General features: G+C 43.6%; 1 protein-coding gene across 1 annotated transcript in view; it reads left to right on the top strand.

Annotated features, from left to right (window-relative positions):
• The window catches only part of LOC132399674 (tumor necrosis factor receptor superfamily member 5-like), an 86,958-nt gene extending 67,068 nt beyond the window's left edge, over positions 1 to 19,890 (top strand). The window contains exons 5-9 of the mRNA XM_059980321.1: positions 2,230 to 2,326; positions 5,943 to 6,004; positions 9,670 to 9,768; positions 15,046 to 15,083; positions 16,309 to 19,890. Coding sequence (XP_059836304.1) covers positions 2,230 to 2,326; positions 5,943 to 6,004; positions 9,670 to 9,768; positions 15,046 to 15,083; positions 16,309 to 16,557 — 545 coding nt within the window. The 3' untranslated portion in view covers positions 16,558 to 19,890. The remainder of the gene's footprint in view (positions 1 to 2,229; positions 2,327 to 5,942; positions 6,005 to 9,669; positions 9,769 to 15,045; positions 15,084 to 16,308) is intronic.
• Positions 19,891 to 20,034: the final 144 nt, after the last annotated feature.

The raw sequence follows: 20,034 nt of genomic DNA, 5'->3' as shown, positions 1-20,034 counted from the left end.
TAAGTCGAGGATCCAGTAGCAGAGGGAGGGACAGAGGCCCAGGTTCTGGAGCTTTTCGATCAGACCTGTATGAATGATGGTGTTAAATGCTGAGTTTGAAGTACTAATAATTTGCATTTGGCTTTACTGTGGCAGTGGAGAAGGCAGGCTCATCTAAGTATGGTTTCACCGATGCATAGGAGACCACTTCATGAGCACTGGATACAGTAGATCAGCTTGGAGGAGGTGTCTCAGCTGGAAATGTCGTGCAGTTCCCTGGATGGTGTTGAGGGAGGAGGTGTTAGACCTCCTACTGTTAGAGGTGAAGGTGGGAATGGTCCAGAGGATGGAAAGGGTTTCGTGGACTCGTGGGTTCTCCTTAATAGGGTGAGGAACATGGCTGGCGGGGATGAGAAAGGAAGGTGTGGCTGGTGGTGGGTTCCTGCTGGATGATGAAAATGGAATGCAGTTGCACTCAACCTGTGGGTGTGCCCACACCTCAGGGACTGCAGCAGTTCAGGAAGGCAGCTCATTACCACCTTCTCAAGGGCAACTAGGGCTGGGCTTAGCTGGCAACACCCACATCCCGTAAATGAATACGTAAATAAAAAAAAAATGAGATCTAGGAATCATTGTGTTTTTTTTATGGCATTACGGTTTAGCAGATGTTTGAAATGTATTCATTCATAGGATGTGTATCGGTGATTATGTTGGCCAATCACACTCATTGTCAGTTGATGGTAAATTGTCAGTCAGAGAGTGTCTGATCTCTTCGTATTCTGAGTGCTCCCCTAAACCTCACTCTAGCTTAGGTCCCCCCATATCCCCTGAGGCCCTTGGGGGCCTTGGTTCACATATGCTGCCAAGACTCACAAGGGCCCTCTGCTCCCTTTTGAAACAATGTACTGAGTGATGAAATGTGAGCTTAGGATTTGGGAAGTTAAATCGCGTATGTGGAGCATGTCCGTTCATCCTCTTCTTGGGTGTTAGTGTTTCCGTACCAGGCATGATGCAACCAGTCCCAACCCAGCACAGCCTGCTTGTCAAAGCCCAGGTTCCCTGGGAGGCATTGCATTCTGAGATCCATATCTGCTATCAATCAGAATTTTAATGGAATTTCTAACTTACAAATCAGAAACGCTCTGACATAAAAGAAAATTTTCTGCTCCATTTTGAGATAATTATCAAGCATGAGATTTGCAAGTTTATTTTGGGCTCCTAAGGAGCAAGCAAATGCTTGTTCCACCAGCATTTGGCAACAAGATGGTAGATGTTTAAGATTAGTGGTCGCCAACCCGTTGATCGCGATCGACTGGTTGATCTTTGAGACTTTGCCAGTGGATCCTGAAAAAAAAAGAAAAATAAATACACAAATACTGTTGAGAAATTGTTTCCGGGTTGCGGGGTTTTAGTTCCGTTCTTTCTGCCCAGTGTGCATGCGTGTAACTAATTGATCTGGGGTCGATCTTGCCTTTTACTAAGGCTGAGGTAGGGGCTGGTGACCACTATTATCACAAGAGCTCATGAAAGATGAGGAAATCATTTTCTTCTATTAAGTAACATGTTTTTTTCATGAATGCAGTGTTTAAATGGTTAAGTAGATAAAATATCAGTAATCTGGCATGTTCAGGATTTGGGATTATTAGGGCCATTAGCTTTGATTGACATGTTAAAAAAGCTTGTTTTTGATGATGCCTCACTGTATGAATTAAATTTGGTGAGTTCTGGAGGGAGTGTAGGAACTGGCATTCATAGGCACTGGGACTTCAGTGAGTTGTAGGGAAGATTAGGTACTGGGGTTGTGGTAAGACGAGTACGTAGACTGGAGACCAGGGAGTCTCATGGGAGTATGGGAAATGGGACACAAGTGAGACATGGGGAATAGGGGTCTGAGTCTCTGGTGCGTCTTGAAGGAAGGCGGGGAAATGAGGTGCTGGTGGATCTAAGGGGAGGGTGGGGAACATTACCTGGTGAACCAGATGCTGAAACAATGGGATTTCTGAAAGGTCAGATAGCGAATTATTGGAATTTGGACGGGTATAGAATAAATGCTGGAAAGAAATTAAAAAGACTCATTTTCAGGGTATGGGGCCGAGCTGGAGATGACTTTTGTGGAAAAGCAAGCCCGCCTGCCACTTGGTCTGACCTTATTTAAAATTTGATGTGTTGTAATAATGGATCAACAGGCTTGTTCTGACAACAGCTGTTGATGAAATGTAATGACAATATCTTCTTTAATCTCTTGGCCAGGTGATCGGAAATTCCAGGGCACAGTGTGTGAAGATTGCAAAGAAGGATTCTATTCAAATGTGACATCCTCTATCGAGCCCTGCAGGGAATGGATGAAGTAAGTCAAGAGGGAAGTAGACAGTGGTGAAGGCAGCATTTGGCACACTGATCGATCAGTCAGGGCATTCATAGTGCGGTTGTGCAGGACACTGGGGAAGCCACACTTGGAGGGTTGTGTTAAGTTTAGGTCACGCTGCTATAGGGAGATGTTATCTAACTGGAAAGAGAGCTGAAAAGATGTACAAGCATGTTGCCGTGACTTGAGCGACTGAATCAGAGGGAGTGTTTGGACAGGCTGGGACTCGTTGTTCTTTAAAGCATAGGAGAATGAGGAGTGAGCTACAGAGGTGTGTACAGATAGGGGAATCAAGGACTGTAGAGCATAGGTTTAAGGTGAGAGGAGAAAGATTTAATGGGAACCTGAGGGGCAGCTCTTTTATACAAAGGGTGTCATGTGTGTGGAATGCACTGCCGAAGGAAATGATTGAGATTGACACAATTGAAAGACACTTGGACAGGTACATGGGATGGGAACGTTTAAAGGATTATGGGCTAAATGCTGGTAAATGGGACTAGCTTGGTTTGGGGCATCTTGGTTGGCATGTGCCCATTGGGCTGAAAGGCCTGTTTCTGCTTTTACAACTCTTTGTCTCTATAACTCTGATTAGCCAGGTTCAGAGACACATCCTCACAACCCTGGCAACATAGCTGACTCTTTGCTGCCTCACGTTCCATCACCAAGTCTGTGCGTACCTGGTTACACATGTGACCTTCAACGTGCTTCTGCGTTTTGGTTCACGGAGGCCAAATCTAGTCAGGCATATTTCTGTAAGTTTCCACCATGATCTTTGCCAGAAGGTTCCTAATGAAGACCATAGAATGAGGACTGGAGTTCGCCATTTGTGATTCTGGGTGACAGTTTTTCTCCCTGCCTCAGTTCCAAATGGAGTGCCTCATATTCTGTGATCCCTGATTCTGGACTCAGCTGAGGAAACACATCGCCTGCGTCTACCTTCTGAGCCCAGTAAGAGCTACACTCCAAAGAATAATAGGCCCTACTTGCTCAGTCCTTCATTGTGTGGCAAACCCACCATTCCTGGTGCCAGTCTGGTGAATCTTCTCTGCAGTCCCTGTCAGATACATGGATTGTAATCCTTGTAAGTTGCATACTTTGTCTTGTGAATAGATCCGAGCTATACACCATACACCTGGTGTGTTGCACCAAGACCTGATATAATTGCAGTGAGACTGCCTTACTCATGAATTCAAATCTGTTTATGATAAAGGCTAAAGTACCGCTTGGCTTCCATACTACGCTTGCTTGTTGGCTTTCAGTAAGGTGTGTGCAAGGACACCCAAGTCCCTTTTGTATATCAATATTTTCCTGTCTGAAAGATACCCTGCTTTTCTGTTTTGTGCACAGATATTTTTCTATGATTTCATAATTGTTAAATAGCCTTTCAAAGATAAAATAGAAAATTCTGGAATTCTGGAAAAGTCTCCAGGAAGAAGTTAATATCTCAAATCAAACGGAGGAAACATTGCAATAAAAAATGTAGGTTTTGATGTTACAGGGAGGTTCAATCAAGAGGAAAAGTTAGGGGATTGTCGGATTTATGATCTGAAAAGCTTTGAAGTTGATTCTGGAAGTCTTTTTGGGTGCTGTTCCTTAAGTTTATACTGAGTTTAAATTGAACAGTGAAAGAGTCAGTTGTATGGTGAATTTGATTAAAGAGGTTCAAATTTCAAAGTGAATCTAATTTGATTTCAGATGATCTGAAGCTCAGGGTCATGTTTGGCAGTGAGGTGTTCAGCTATCTGACTTCAATCTACCTGATGTCAGAGAGATGTCAGAGAATTATGAATGTAGATGTTAGATGCTGTTTGCCATCTCTGATTAGGGCAGGGACCAACGTGGGGTAGAGTATGATTCATAAATATCTAGCCTCCCTTAGTTAAAATCATAGGGTGAAATCTGTTGTTTTGTGGCTGCAGCACAGTTAAAGACACAAAAAATACGAAAAAGTCACATTAAAAATAAATCGTGCAGAAGAAGAATATTTAGGTTGTGACATGGGTTCATCGACCGTTCAGAAATCTGATGGCAGAGGAGATGTTGCTATTCCTAAAGCATTGAGTGTGCGTCTTCAGGCTTCTGTACCTCCTCTCTGATGATACTAATGAGAAGAGGGCTCTAATGGTGAGTTTCCTTAATGATGGTGTCCTTGATGGTGGGAATGGTTGTGCCTTTGATGGAGCTGGCTGAAATCTACAAACCTCTTCAGCACCTTTAAATCCTGTGCATTGGAGACTTCATACCAGGTGGTGAAGTGAGCAGGGGAAAGAACCGAGAGAAAACGTCTGGCCTGGACGGTGTACCTGGCCGAGGACTGAAGATTTGTGCTAAACAACAGGCTGGAGTGTTCACTGACATCTTTCACCTCACACTTCGGCAGTCTGAGGTACGTTTAAGCAGGCTTCAATTATATTGGTGCCCAAGAAGAGTGTGATAACAAGCCTCAATGACTCTCGTCCAGTTGCACTTACATTTACTGTGATGAAGTGTTTTGAGAGGCTGGTCATGAAGCACTTCTACAGATGTACTGTGGGGAGCATTCTGATTCTTTCCTCTACCAGGTCTGGTAGGGAGGGGCCACTGTGCTGAAAGAGCTAAAGTTGTAAACCCAGCCAGCTCCACCAGCCTCCCCAGCATTGAGGACTCCTTCGAAAGGTGGTGCTTCAAAAAGGGCACATCTATCATTACGGACTCCAATCACCTGGGACATGCCATCTTCTCAATCAAGGAGGAGGTACAGGAGCCTGAAGCCACACGCTCAATGTTTTTGGAACAGCTTCTATCCTTCCACCATCCAGATTTCTGAATGAACAATAAACCCTGCCTCATTTTTTCCCCTTTTTTTGCACTACTCTAATTTTTATACAGTATATGCAGCACATATTATAATTTATATCATTTATTATTATACATATATTGCAATATTCTGCTGCCACGAAACAACAAATTTGACGACATATGCCAGTGATATTCAACCTGATTCTAAGTTTGTCTTCTTTTGTGCAGATTGTCAGTCTTTGCGTGTAGTTTTTAATTAATTCTGTTGTATTTCTTTGTTCTACTTGGGATGCTTGCAAGAAAATGAATCTCAAGGTCCGTGAAATTTTCTGTGAACTTTACCACAGGGCAGAAAAATCACCTGCATTTTCGAGAGCGCCTAGTTTTTATGGCTGAGTTTTGCTGCCACCATGCGGCCAATGGTAGTATTGCTCACACTTTTCCCAGCAAGGAGAAACAGATCATCTGTTCAGCAGAACTGTCCCCCTGAGCTATCCTCAACCACCCCAAACTAATCAGAGCTTGTTCATGTATGGAATGATCTGCCTGGATGGTACGCAAAACAGTTTTTGATGATAACATATGACAATAATAACCCAATTACTAGTTACACATTTCACTGTATACTTTGATGTACACGTGATAATTAAATGAACCAGAATGTGAATACTTGAACTCATTCCTGCAGGCTGTGTCTGACAAGATGCCCCCATCCCTAACACAGTGATCTGAGCAGAGGCTAGGGCTACCAACTCCACACTGTGGGTTTGGAGTTTGGGAGTGGTCACAATTTGTCTCAATGTTATTTGTTTTTTTTCAGTTGTGCATCACTTGGACTGGTTGAAGTTCAACCTGGCACCTCACAGAACGACGTTGTCTGCAGTGAGTACCCTCACCAGTGGAAGGGGCCTTCTCTTCTGAATAATCGGGACCCGAGTAAAGAAGCGAGTATTTAAAAAAAACTACAGACACCGTTTATTTTAAATAACAACAGAAGATGCACGGGATGTTCAGCAGGTCGGGCAGCATCTGTGAAGTGAGACCCAGGGGTAACGCTTCAGGTTAAGCACCTTTCATCAAAACGGAGAAGTGAGGCAAGTTGCAGAGAGGGCTGGGAGAAAGGAGGGACGATCTGTTGCAGAGCGTGGAGTAGGTGATACAGATGTTTTTTGTTGTGTAGGAGAGGGAAATGACACTTGGTACCGTACTGCGGGAGTGCTGGATTACTGGAGAGGGAAGTGACAGTCGATGTAGTACTGCAGGAGTGTGTGTTACTGGAGAGGGAAATGAATGAATGATTTTGAATGGCAGCTCATCTGTCTGGTGAGGCAGTGGAGATGGAAAAGAATCAGGAGATTCAGAACATGATGCCTGCAAGAAATCTGACATAAATGAGATTGCTGGAAACAATCAGTGGTTCAGCAGCACCTGTGGAAGGAGAGAAGCTGTATTACTGTTACTGGGCAGTTCGCTGTAATCAAGAAAGGACTGTCAAATACACTGTGAGTTTCCAGAGCAAGTCAGAGGAGGGAGTGACTCTGAGCTTTGTTGAGAAGGTGTAGGAAGTGAAGATGGTGTAGGAACAGAATGATGATAGGGAGTTAAAAGTGATGGGGGACTGGCAGCTCTAGGTCACTCTAATGATTACATGGAGAAGTTCTGCGAAGTGGTTGCCCTGTCTGCAGTGTAGAGGAGACCACGTGAGGAGAACCAAGTGCCGTTTGCTTGATTGAAAGAGCTACAAGTGAATCTCTGTGTCACCCGGAACAATTGTTTGGGTAAATGGATGGTGGGGAGAGGTCAGCTGTTGCATATCCTGCCATTGCAGGAGAAACCACCACGAGGCAGAGAGGGGGACCAGGAGGTTGCAGAGTGAACAGCATTTCGAGATGCTGATGTGGTGGAAATTCTTGGGTGATGATGAATTGCATGTGGAGGCTGGTGTGGTAGAAGTTGAGGATTGATGGTTCCCAATTGCTGTGAGGAGAGGGAATGAGAGTGGAAGTGTTGAAAATAGAGAACACTTGATTGGGACCACTCTCAACAATGGTAGAGGAAAAAGGAAGGCAACTTAAAGATACTGCTTTGAAAAGCCTCATCATTGGAACAGGTATGATGGGCTGATGAAATGGGCAGGATGTGTACAGAGAGTAGCTGTGAGAATTGGTGGGATTATAATGGATATTGGTTATTGATCAATGAGCTGGGGAAGAAAGAAGTCAGGAAAGGGCAGGAAAGTGTCAGATGTGGAACATGTGGAAATTGGTAGTGGAACGTTTGAGTTCTGACCAAGTGTAGAGAGCAGCACCAATGAAACAAACAAGAGAAAATCTGCAGACACTGGAAATCCGAGCAACACGCAAATCCAGTCATCAATGTGCTGAAAAAAGAGGTGAGGCAGTGGGACTGAAACCCGTTCTGCCCCACTGTCCCGCTGAGAAACAGGCTTAGCCTCAGCCCAGGTTAGTTCCACCTTGGACTGGGAGAGAAGAAATTGTTCAGAAACAATTTCTTACGTTACGACGACTGCATGGGCGCTGCTTCCTGCACGCATGCTGAGCTCGTCGACTTCATTAATTTCTCCTCCAACTTTCACCCCGCCCTCAAATTCACCTGGTCTATTTCCGACACCTCCCTCCCCTTTCTAGATCTTTCTGTTTCTCTCTGGAGACAGCCTATCCACCGATGTCTACTACAAACCTACTAATTCCCACAGCTACCTAGACTATTCCTCCTCCCACCCTGTCTCCTGCAAAAATCTGTCCCTTTCCCTCAATTCCTCCGCCTCCGCCGCATCTGCTCTCAGGATGAGGCTTTTCATTCTAGGACAAAGGAGATGTCTTCCTTTTTTAAAGAAAGGGGCTTCCCTTCATCCACTATCAACTCTGCCCTCCATCACATCTCCTGTATTTCACGCACCTCTGCCCTCAGCCCATCCCCCCGCCAGCCCACCAGGGATAGTCCCCCTGTCCTCACCTATCACCCTACCAGCCTATAGATCCAATGTATAATCCTCCGTAACTTCCGCCACCTCCTACGGGATCCCACCACCAGCCACATCTTCCCCTCCCCCCCACCACTCTCGGCTTTCTGCAGGGATTGCTCCCTACGTGACTCCCTTGTCCACTCATCCCTCCCATCCCTCCCCACGGACCTCCCTCCGGGCACTCATCCCTACAAACGGAAGAAGTGCTTCACCTGCCCCAACACTTCTTCCCTCACCACCATCCCAGGCCCCAGACAGTCCTTTCAGGTGAGGCACCACTTCACCTGCGAGTCAACTGGGGTGATATACTGTATCCGGTACTCCCGATGTGGCCATTTACACATTGGGGAGACCCGCTGCAGACTGAGAGACCGTTTCGCCAAACACCAATGCTCAGTCCTCCAGCAGTGGCGGGATCTCCCTGTGGCCACACACTTTAATTCCACAGACCACGCCCACTCCAACATGTCTGTCCATGGCTTCCTCTACCGTCAAGATGAGGCCACACGCAGGTTGATGGAGCAATACCTTATCTCCCGCCTCGGTAGCCTCCTACCTGCTGGCATGAACATTCAACTCACAGACCTCCGTTGATACCCCTGCCCCCCCCCCCCCTTAGCCCATCCCTATCTATAAATTTAGTCTGGTTCTCTTTTTCTCTCTCTTTTTCCCCCCTCACTATAATCTCCCCCCAGCCCTACCTTTCTTTCTCTTTTATTTCCCATAATTTTCCACCTTCCCCCTAGCCCATTTCCCTTCAGCCTATCACTTCCCAGCTCTCTACTTCATCCCTCTCCACACTTCTTATCCCCCCTTGACCATCCCATGTTACTTCACTCCTGATGAAGGGTTTCGGCAGGAAACGTTGTCACTACTTCCTCCTACAGATGCTGTCTGGCCTGCTGCGTTCTGCCAGCATTTTGTGTTTTTATTTTGTTCAGAAACAAGCAAGGATTGGACAGGAGGGAAATGGATGGAAAAGTGTAGAAAAATCACTGTTGCTGGGGAAGCGCAGAGTGAGATAATGGGTCTCCCTGATCTCGGGGAGAGACAGAGGGGGATTGTACAAACCGAGGACCATTTGGCTGCAGCTTATAAAGGGAAGATCTTCTGAGAATCTGGAGACAATGTGCTGATGTTCCTGTCGGTGTCTTGGGTCCAGAAACTGGTGTGAGGAAGTACATGAATGCTAATGTACAGCCTTTCTCCATAAGCAACGTAAGTTTGATGAAGATGCTGTGGTTAGTCGTTATTATGTGGAGTGTTACAGGTTCAGAGTGGACGGGGAGGTTAGAGGTTCAGAGTGGACCCCGACATTGAAATATTGCCATTCCATAATTGTTAGAATCCCGGGAAGGCTCCCACCACAGCACCTTCACCCCATGGACTGCAGGTGTTCAAACCAAAGGCTTCATAACTATTGGGAATGGGTAGAGCCCGTCCTCCAAGCCCACAGTGCAGGCAGTGATCTCATAGGTGCTTCTGCCTGCTGAGAGGAACTTTGACAGGTTTTAAGGTAAACTTCAAGACCAGGTTAATCGAGGTTGGCTTTTTATTTCAGGTGTTCCATTACCAAGCAAAGGGTGTTGCAAAGGAGCAGTTATTCCCTTGGCTCTGATTATTGTCGTCCTTATAATTCTGTTTGTCTGCGACCGGTTGGGTGAGTCATCTGCTTTGAGAATTACCCTGACTCTTGTGCTAGTTTATAACACTGTTTAATCTCACAGTGTAACCAAAGCAAATCAGAAGGCAGCAGTTGCTGCATATTGCAGAGCAAACGCACAAAATTCTGGCAACATTAAGCAGGTCAGAGTGTTTATGGGGAGAGAGGGACTGTTTTCTACCCATGGATACTGATGAATATGTCCAGCAATTTTCTTTTTGTTACTGCAGTAGTGGATGTTTTGTATCCAGTCACCGTTAAGTAGCCAAACGTTCAGCTGAGCTTTACCATTTTCTGGATTAGACAGCTTCAAATGAAGTTGAATGTCAAGCCACAGCACTTCATCTCATAATATTTTATGAGTTTTAGATATCACTATCAGCACCAAACTTGGTTAATAGAATCAACCCTTACCAGTTGGCAAGTCCTTAAAATGCCTTTTGTGTTGTTTGTGTCACATGATAAATTTCCAAATAAGTGTTGCATATGTTGATCACCTTATCATAAGACGTAGGTGTTGAATTAGGCCATTCAGCCCATTATGTCTGTGCCAGCATTTGATCATTGCTGATTTATTTTGCCTCTCAACCCCATTCTTTTGCCTTCTCCCATAGCATTTGACACCCTTGTTAATCAAGAACCTATCAACCTTTGGTTTAAAAACACCGAATGACTCAGCCTCCACAGCTGTATGTGGCAATGAATTCCACAGAATCACCACCCTCTGGCTAAGGAAATTCTTCCTCTGTTCTAAAAGGATGTGCTCTGAAGTTGTGTCCTCTGGTCCCAGATTCTTCCATTAATGGAACATCTCCATGTCCACTCCATCTAGGTCTTTCAGTGAAATCTCCCTTCATTCTTCTAAACTCCAGAGCCATCCAACAATCCCGATACATTAACCGTTTCATTCCCAGGATTATTCTCATCAACTTCTTCTGGACCTTCTCCAATGTCAGCACATCCTTTCTTGGATATGGGACCCAAAACTCCAAATGCTGTTTGAAAGATGTGTTATAAAAACTTAACATTACATCCTTGATTTTATATTCTAGGACTCTGCTAACATTGCATTTGCCTTTCTTACCACTGAGACAACCTGCCAGTTACCCTCTAGGAAATCCTGTATGAGTACTCCCATATTTCTGATTTCCACCTCTGATTTCTGAATTTACTCCCTGTGCAGAAAATTGTCTAAAACTTTATATTCCTGCTACCAAAGTGCATAACCATACACCTCCCTACCTTGTACTCCCATCCGCTATTTCTTTGCCCATTCTCCTAATTTGTTCAAGCCCTTCTGCAGACTCCCTGCATCCTCAACACTACCTGACCCTCCACCTAACAAACATGGTCAAAACTCCATCAATTGTATCATCTAGATCATTAACATATGACGTGATAACAGACCCAACATCAACCCCTGTGGAACACCACTAGTTGCATGCAGCCAACCAGGAACAGGGCTCCTTTATTCCTATTCTTTGCCTTCTGCCAATCAGCCAATCTTCTGTCCATGCCAGTGTCTTTTCTGTATTGTCATGAGCTCATATCTTGTTTAGCAGTCTCATGCACGACACCTTGTCAAAAACCTTCTGAACATTCAAGGAAACAACATCTGTTGATTCACCTTTGTCTATCTTACCTGTTTTTTCCTCAAAGAATTCCAACAGACTTGTCAGGCAAAAGTTCCTTGTAAGGGAACCATGCTGAATTCAACCTGTTGTATCTTGTGCCTCCAGTACTCCGAATCCTTATTCTTGATAATGGACTCTTAACATCTTGCCAACAAGTGAAGTTAGGGTATTCGTCTGTAATTTCCTATCTTTTGCCTCCCTCGCTTCATAAAGATTGGAGTACATTTGCAATTTTCCAGTCCTCTGGAACCATTCTAAAATCTAACGATTCTTGAAAGAACACTACTAATGCCTCCAAAATCTCTTCAGCTACCTCTTTCAGAACTTTGGTGTGCAGTCCATCTGGTCCAGGTGATTTATCTACCTTTAGGCTGTTCAGCTTCTCAAGCATCTTCTCAGTAACAGTGGCTACACTCACTTCCGTCCCCTGACACTCTTGAATTTCTGGTATACTGTTGGTGTCTTCCACAGTGAAGACTGATGCAAAACACTCATTGAGTTCATCTGCCCTTTCTTTGTACCTCATTTCTACCTCTCCAGCAATATTTTCCAGCCACTCTTTTACACTTTATTTTTCTGCAAACAATTTTGGTATTCTTTATTATATTATTGGTTAGCTTACCTTCATATTTCTCTCCTTTGCTTTTTTAATGGCCTTCTGTTGGTTCTTAAAAGCTTCCCAATCCTGTAACTTCCCACTAACTTTTGCTATGCTATATGCCTCTCTTTTGCTTCTGATTTTCCTTTGTTAGCCATGGTTGCCTCATTCTCTCTTTAGAATGGCTCTTCTTCTTTGGGATGAACCAATTTTGCTCTTCGAATTAACAAGGGACTCCAACCATTGCTGCTCTACTGGCCTGCCCGTCAATGTCCCCTTCCTATCAACTTCAGCCATCTCCTCTTTCATGCCTCTGTAGTTCCCTTTCGTCTTCTGTAATACTGATACATCTGACTTTACTTCTTCCTCTCAAACTGCAGAGTGAATTCATATCATTATGATCACTGCCTCTTAAGGGCTCCTGTACCTTATACTCTCAAATCAAATCTGATTCATTAAACACCAACCAATCCAGAATTGCCTTTTCCCTAGTGGGCTCAACCACAAGATGTTCTTAAAAAAGCCATCTCATAGGCATTCTAGAAATTTCTTGTCTTGAAATCCAGCATGAACCTAATTTTCCCTATCTATCCGAACACTGAAATCCCCCATGACAATCATAACACTTAGCTTTTCACATGCCGTTTCTATCTCCCATTCTAATTTATATCCCCACATCCTGGCTTCTGTCCTTAGGCCAGTATATACAGAGGCATTTGGGAAGTTTGGGAACACCTGGTCAAAATTTCTGTTGCATGAATAGAAGATGAACGGATCTCCAAAAGTCATAATGTTAAATATGAAACATTCTTTTCAACATTTTAAGCAAGATTAGTGTATTATTTTTGTTTTGTACAATTTTGGAGTGAAAAAAAGGAAAGGAGCGCCATGAAAAAGCTTGGGCACCCCAAGAGATTTGAGCTCTCAGATAACTTTTACCAAGATCTCAGACATTAGCTTGTTAGGGTTATGGCTTGTTCACAGTTATCATTAGGAAAGGCCAGTAATGCAAATTACAAAGCTTTATAAATACCCTGACTCCTCAAACCTTGTCCCAACAATCAGTAGCCATGGGCTCCTCTAAGCAGCTGCCTAGCACTCTGAAAATTAAAATAAATGATGCCCACAAAGCAGGAGAAGACTATAAGAAGATAGCAAAGCATTTTCAGGTAGCTGTTTCCTCAGTTCGTAATGTAATTAAGAAATGGCAGTTAACAGGAATGGTGGAGGTCAAGTTGAGGTCTGGAAGACCACGAAAACATTCCAAGAGAACTGCTCATAGGATTGTTAGAAAGGCAAATCAAAACCCCCATTTGACTGCAAAAGACCTTCAGGAAGATTTAGCAGACTCTGGCGTGGTGGTGCACTGTTCTACTGTGCAGCGACACCTGCACAAATATGACCTTCATGGAAGAGTCATCAGAAGAAAACCTTTCATGTGTTCTCACCACAAAATTCAGCATCAGAAGTTTGCAAAGGAACATCTAAACAAGTCTGGTGCATTTTGGAAACAAGTCCTGTGGACTGATGAAGTTAAAATAGAACTTTTTGGCCGCAATGAGCAAAGGTATGTTTGGAGAAAAAAGGGTGCAGAATTTCATGAAGAGAATACCTCTCCAACTGTTAAGCACAGTAGTGGATCGATCATGCTTTGGGCTTGTGTTGCAGCCAGTGGCACGGGGAACATTTCACTGGTAGAGGGAAGAATGAATTCAATTAAATACCATCAAATTCTGGAAGCAAACATCACACCGTCTGTAAAAAAGCTGAAGATGAAAAGAGGATGGCTTCTACAACAGGATAATGATCCTAAACACACCTCAAAATCCACATTGTACTACCTCAAGAGGTGCAAGCTGAAGGTTTTGCCAAGGCCCTCACAGTCCCCTGACCTAAACATCATCGAAAATCTGTGGATAGACCTCAAAAAAAGCAGTGCATGCAAGACGGCCCAAGAATCTCACAGAACAAGAAGCCTTTTGCAAGGAAGAATGGGTGAAAATCCCCCAAACAAGAATTAAAAGACTCTTAGCTGGCTACAGAAAGTGTTTACAAGCTGTGATACTTGCCAAAGGGGGTGCTACCAAGTACTGGCCATACTGCGTGCCCAAACTCTTGCTTTGGGCCCTTTTCCTTTTTTGTTATTTTGAAACTGTAAAAGCTGGAAATAAAAAAAAGTAATCTTGCTTAAAATATTAAAGAAATGTGTCATCTTTTACTTTATGCCTTTTGGAAATCAGGTCATCTTTTACTTGTTTAGCTACTCGCAGTAACAGAAATTTTGACCAGGGGTGTCCAAACTTTTGCATGCCTCTGTAACTCTCATGAGGATCTTTTTACCCTTGCAGTTTCTTAACTCTACCCACAAAGTTTCTATAGCACCTGCTTTTATGTCACTTTCTATGGATATGATTTTTTTTTTTACCAATGAAGTACCCCCAACCCCTCTGCCCACCTCCCTGTCCTTTCGAGACTTGGCTTGTTCTTCACCTTTTTCCACAACAAGATGTCCTAATTAAGTTATTCAGTTTCCCAGTGGCTTGAGTTTCAGTTGGACAAGTTTTACAAAAAACTCAGAAACGTTACTTTATTTATAAAGATGATTAGTACTGATGTGATGTAATAAGTGCCAGCCACATGACAAAAATTAAATGTAATTAACAGTAAACAATTGAATGGTTCCCTAGTATGATAGGATGGGCTCTTGATATCACAATCTACTTTGTTCTGACCGTGCACCTTATTATCTGCTCTGCACTTTCTCTTTAGCTGTTCCACCTGATTCTGCACTCTCTCATTGACCTACAGTATTCTACCTCAATGAACTGTGTAATGATTTGATCTGTAATAATGGTATGCTTGTCACTATGCCTCAGTATGTGTCACAACACAAAACAGAAACCTAAAAATAAAATCGTCTCTGCTATCAACCAGAAATAGTGATTAAAACCTTTAGTCAGTTGGGAGTGGAAGGAGCTTGTCTGCAGCAAAAGGACAAAGAAACCCACTTTCTAGTAACAGGCAGCTTGTCTTCCTCTGCAGGTTATCTGAATGCTGCCAAGGACGCCATAAGAAGGCGGGTGAGTGTTATCCTAATAATAGCTAACTGCTCTGAGCTCCTCAGCCTGTAATGTTTTCACAGTTCCTGGAAGCTGGTAAAACTATATTAATTTAGCACTGGGTAGTCCACTTACCTGTTCCAGTGACCTGAGCTGGTCTGAGACTGTCCTAGACTTGAAGAGATCCAGCAATACCAAGTGCTCAGAATAGCTCTCGCTGTTGGAATCTCAGCTTGCCTAGGAACATCCACAGCATTAAGGTCCAGAGTTCCCACTGTTGGAGGGCGTTCCGATACGCCATGCCTCTCAAAGTTATTCCAGACATCCAGTGGCCCCAGCTTGTTCAGGACTCTTCTACTTCAGGCCTTGCACTCTGTCCACACCTGAGTAAACCCCCAGATCGAGCCCCAGCTGGTCAGCATAAGGGCCACGGTCCCAGCTTTCTCAGGCCTCCCCCCAGCCGGCAGATTCTCGCAACTGGAGGTGGTGTGTCCATTGTAGCAGATGAAGATCTCCCAGCTCAGTACTGCTTCCCGGAATCTAGCTCTGTTCAGGAACATGGCTCACCACCTTTCAGGGGCAGATAAATATGAGCTGGCCCTTAAGTACTCCTGCAAGTACTTCCTGTATGTCTCCACCACTCTTTCAGGTAAAGGACCCTGAAGGCCTGTCACCTCAGATGAAATATATTTTAATGAATTCCCATCTAACCCTGTCCCTGAGCTGACGTGTATATTGTTAACCCTTCTGATGAACTTCCATTCCACTCCATCTCCTGTGGATTGATGAACTGGGGGTTTGTACGAGGGGATCAGCTGGCATTGGTGACACGCCTGATATAGAACAATATACAAAGAATGGGCCCTTCAGCCCACAATGTTTTGCCAGCCTTTTAACCTACTCCAGATTGATCTAACCCTTTCCTCCCACATTGCCTATACCCTTGATTTTCTTTTTCTTTCATCCATCCACGTGCCTATTTAAAAGCATCTTAAATGTCCCCAGTGTATCAGCCTGCACCACCACCTCCAGAACTCATCACTCTTCTGGGTAAAAAATAGAAATTCCCTGTGATGTCCTCCCCACTTCCCCGGCCGACACTTACCTCCACTCACCTTAAAACAATGGCCTCTGGTATTAGCCATTGCTTCCCCTGGAAGGAATGTTGTGCTGCAGAAGGCAGGTTGTGAAACGCCTTGCAGTCCATATGATGAGATGTGTCTCACGTGGCTTCTCTGTCTTTCAGATGACGAGAGGAAAGGAAGAGGAGGACGTCAAGGGTGTGGCTTGCGCAGACAGGCTGTTAGATGGCATACCGACACCGGAGAGTGGACTGCACGCAGGGATCCAGGAAGAGGGCAAGGACAGCCACCCCTCTGAGGAGGAACAGAACCACATTGCCACTTCGATCGGGAGGGAAGACTTCATTTGTGGACAAGATGCTAATGGAAGTACGGGAAGACAGTGGGTGGACAGAGACATCGCATTGCCATGAATCCGTGGCTGAAGCAACATTCCATGGACTTCAACAGGTTTCCCTTGAAATATTGTGGCTTTTATTTTAATCCAGAGCATTTTATTTTGCCTTCAACACATTATTTCTATAACGCTGCACCCAAGGAACCCTGTGAAGTTTAATCACCGGTAATGTTTCTCATTGGATCAGTGTACTAAGGGATTCCTGTTCTGATGGAAGCATTGAACTGACAAAGTGGTCACTCTCAGTGCAGGTGGGTTCAAGGACATTGATTGTCCTGATCTGAAGTTCTTTGTGCTGCAACCATCCATGGCAAATCTCATAGGTTGGGTGTTTGAGGTTGGTGCAGAGATTTGCTCATTGCTGCTTGGGAGTGGGTTCGATGGGGGTCGGACCAAACCCTGTTATCAATCTCTACCAGACATAACGTGTGTGTTGCGAGAAAGAGGTTTGGGCTCATCATTGCCTCATGATTTCTCAACATCTACGGCTTTGGATAGAGATATGGAATGAACTCTCAGTGGGTGAGATTTCAGAGAAGCTGCCCCTGGTCACGGCCAGTTGGCCAGTGTGAGATGGTCACTGCTGGTCACTCTCCAGTGACTCTAGATACATCAGGAGAGGAGGAGGGTGGAAAACAGCTAGAACAATGACAAGAACATAACCTCCAAAACTGCTGAAAGAGAAGCCATTTGAACTTCATCATTGGTCATTTCATTGAAACCACTTGTAAGCTCGTACCTTTGTGATTTCATTAGTCGATTCGGTAAAAATTTCACATTAATGGCAATCTTCTTTTACTTACCTCACTGAGGATTTTTTCAGCTGCTTTGATAATGAAGGTGATGACATTAATTATTCTGAATTTACTACAACTATAAATAGCCTGATTTTGCTTTATTTTGTTGGGGAGCCTCATAGGAATATCGATCAAAAGCTCTTACTGAGGGAGGTTGTGAACTTGGGACAGAGGAGCTGTGTGGTGTTATGTCTTTAGTGCATTGTGATCTGTTTAAGCTTCAGCTGTTAAAGTGGGAATCTAAAACTGATACTTCATTAATTTAACTTATAAACTTTAATTAGTTAAAAGAGCAAGTGAATTTATTAAATAAGCAATTAATCATCAATTGAATATCCAAGCAAGGTTAGATGGGGATTATTCGGAAGGAGGTGGGCTCCACTTTTCCGGTGTGGCTACTCACAGAAAGCAGGGTCCCAGATAGCCAAATCTGTGGCACTCATATTTTGAGGAGCTTGTTCTTGGCAAAGCCAAACTTACATGCAAGACATTGTAATGTTTCAGGGACAGTGGGGCATAGCACGGACACTTCAACCCAAGAGTCAGTGCCACAGTTTAGTTTTGGTTCCCAATCTGTGGCAGGGGCTTATGATGTCCTGGGCTGGCCAGTGAGGCGGAAGCAGTGGTGGAAGAGCTTCCAGCTATTGCCCTTGTTTGACATCTGTGAGAAACTTGCTTAATCTGGACAAGAACAAGGAATGCTAAGAAATGGACAAGCCATGACTTTAATGAATGAAGGAGCAAACTCAGGAAGTTGATTGCCAACTCCTGCTTTGCTACTTTTGATTTTGTGACTGTAAAGATTGTGATATAATACAATCAGTAGCATGTGAGAGGAGAAAAAGAGGAATGTAGTTGAATATAATGTTTAGAGTGATAGATACCACTCTTGGCATCCATGGACTACAGTCAGTTGGAACTGTGACTGCAGACAAAGCATCCACTTGTCATTCATGTTGGAATTAGTATGCAGGCTGAGCTAGAATTCAGGTTCTGCTGAGGGAATTTGAGGAGCTTTATTATAAATTCAAATGCAAAACCACAAAGGTAATAACTCTCCATATTGCTACCAATGCCATGTACACATTGACAATGGCACAGAGTAGACATGTAAATATAAAGGTAGAATGGGACAGGGCATTTTATTTTCTGGGGCACTGGGGAACGATTGACTTGCCATTTTGGGACAGACTCCCCTTAGACTGAACTCAGCCCGATCTCCTGCAAAATTGTATAATTCATGTTGGAGAGAGGGCTCAAAATCTAAGACTCAAGAGGTTCTGCAGGTGCTGGAAATCCAGAGTAGCACATACAAAATGCTGGAGGAACTCAGCAAGTCAGGCAGCATCTATGGAAATGAATGAACAGTTGATGTCTTGGGCCAAGATCCTTTATCAGGACTGTCTCCATAGATGCTGCCTAACCTGCTGAATTCCACCGGCATTTTGCGTGCGTTGCTCTAAACCAAAAGAAGCTGGAGGGTGAGTAGGGGGAGAAGTAGACATCCGAAGAACGGAATCAAGTCTGTAGAGTGAAATAAAGTCAAGTAAGTTAGAAAAGGCAAAGAGTTTAACAGCATTAACGACAGAGATCACATGCAAAGATAGTAAAATTGGAAGCACTCTGTCTAAAAGTTTATAACATTACAGTCAAATCTGCAGTGGGTCTCTGCAACACAAGTTACTTTCACAGAGACTGCTGAACTTGAGTCTGAAGTGCAATTCTTGCAATGTGCCCAACATGAGGATATTTAGATCTAAAATATACAGTAAATGCCACTACCAGAGTTAAATGACTTTAAGTTGTCTTTTCTGATATCTGGTTGTAGAGTGACCAGGTGTGACTTCTAGAAAACATAAACAAACAGTAAAGAGCACCTTGATAATAATGGATAACATCAAAAGATTGTGTGGATAGGATAGTTGAAAAATTAAGTTGTTGCCAGTTAAGAGAAAAAAGGTAGAAATTACTATAGGAATTGTTGATAAACACACTAATCCAAGTTTTAGACAAATAAATCTGGAAATTGGAGGGGCATATTGGTAATAATCTTGAGAAGTTTTAAACTTCACAAAGTTTAGACAAACCAAACTGGCAAAATGGGGAAGTGCAGGGATTTTGAAGGCAGTTCCCTAGATCAACCAGCCAAGGAACATGCTAGTTTATATGTTGACTGGGGCTAGTTAAAAACCTTCAGATCAAGAATTATCCTGGGATCCTAATATGGCAGGACCTCATGTAAAATTTGATTGATAGTATTAAGCCAGAAATTAAACTCTTAACTTGAAAAAAGGCAATAATGAAGAAGTGGAGATTGCCAGAGGTAGACTGGTGTAATGTACATTTTGCCATGCAGTTCTTTTGCACGCCAATATGTGTGTTCATACTGTGGTCTTGATGGGATAGGACATCCTTGGTGCTCTCTGCTTTACAACAATGTAATATTATTTGAAATTTTCAGTTTGCACCCCGTCTTAAAGACTCGATGTGTGATTAATGTGTCTTTTTATGCAGCTTTGTGAATAAATCTTTACATCTTCTGTGTTCATAGACATCCCGTGTCTGAATGCATTTCTGGAGAAAGTACCGTTGAGAAATACAGTTAAAAGATATGATAGACAATTAACAAAGCAAGCATTAAAGAAATAAAATGCATTTCAAATGGAAGTATGATCTGATGGCCCTTACTAGATACT

The sequence above is a fragment of the Hypanus sabinus genome, chromosome 9 (assembly GCF_030144855.1).
Source record: "Hypanus sabinus isolate sHypSab1 chromosome 9, sHypSab1.hap1, whole genome shotgun sequence".
NCBI lineage: Eukaryota > Metazoa > Chordata > Chondrichthyes > Myliobatiformes > Dasyatidae > Hypanus > Hypanus sabinus.
The sequence above is the reverse complement of the archived record's forward strand: the minus strand, read 5'-3'. Positions and strand labels throughout refer to the sequence as shown.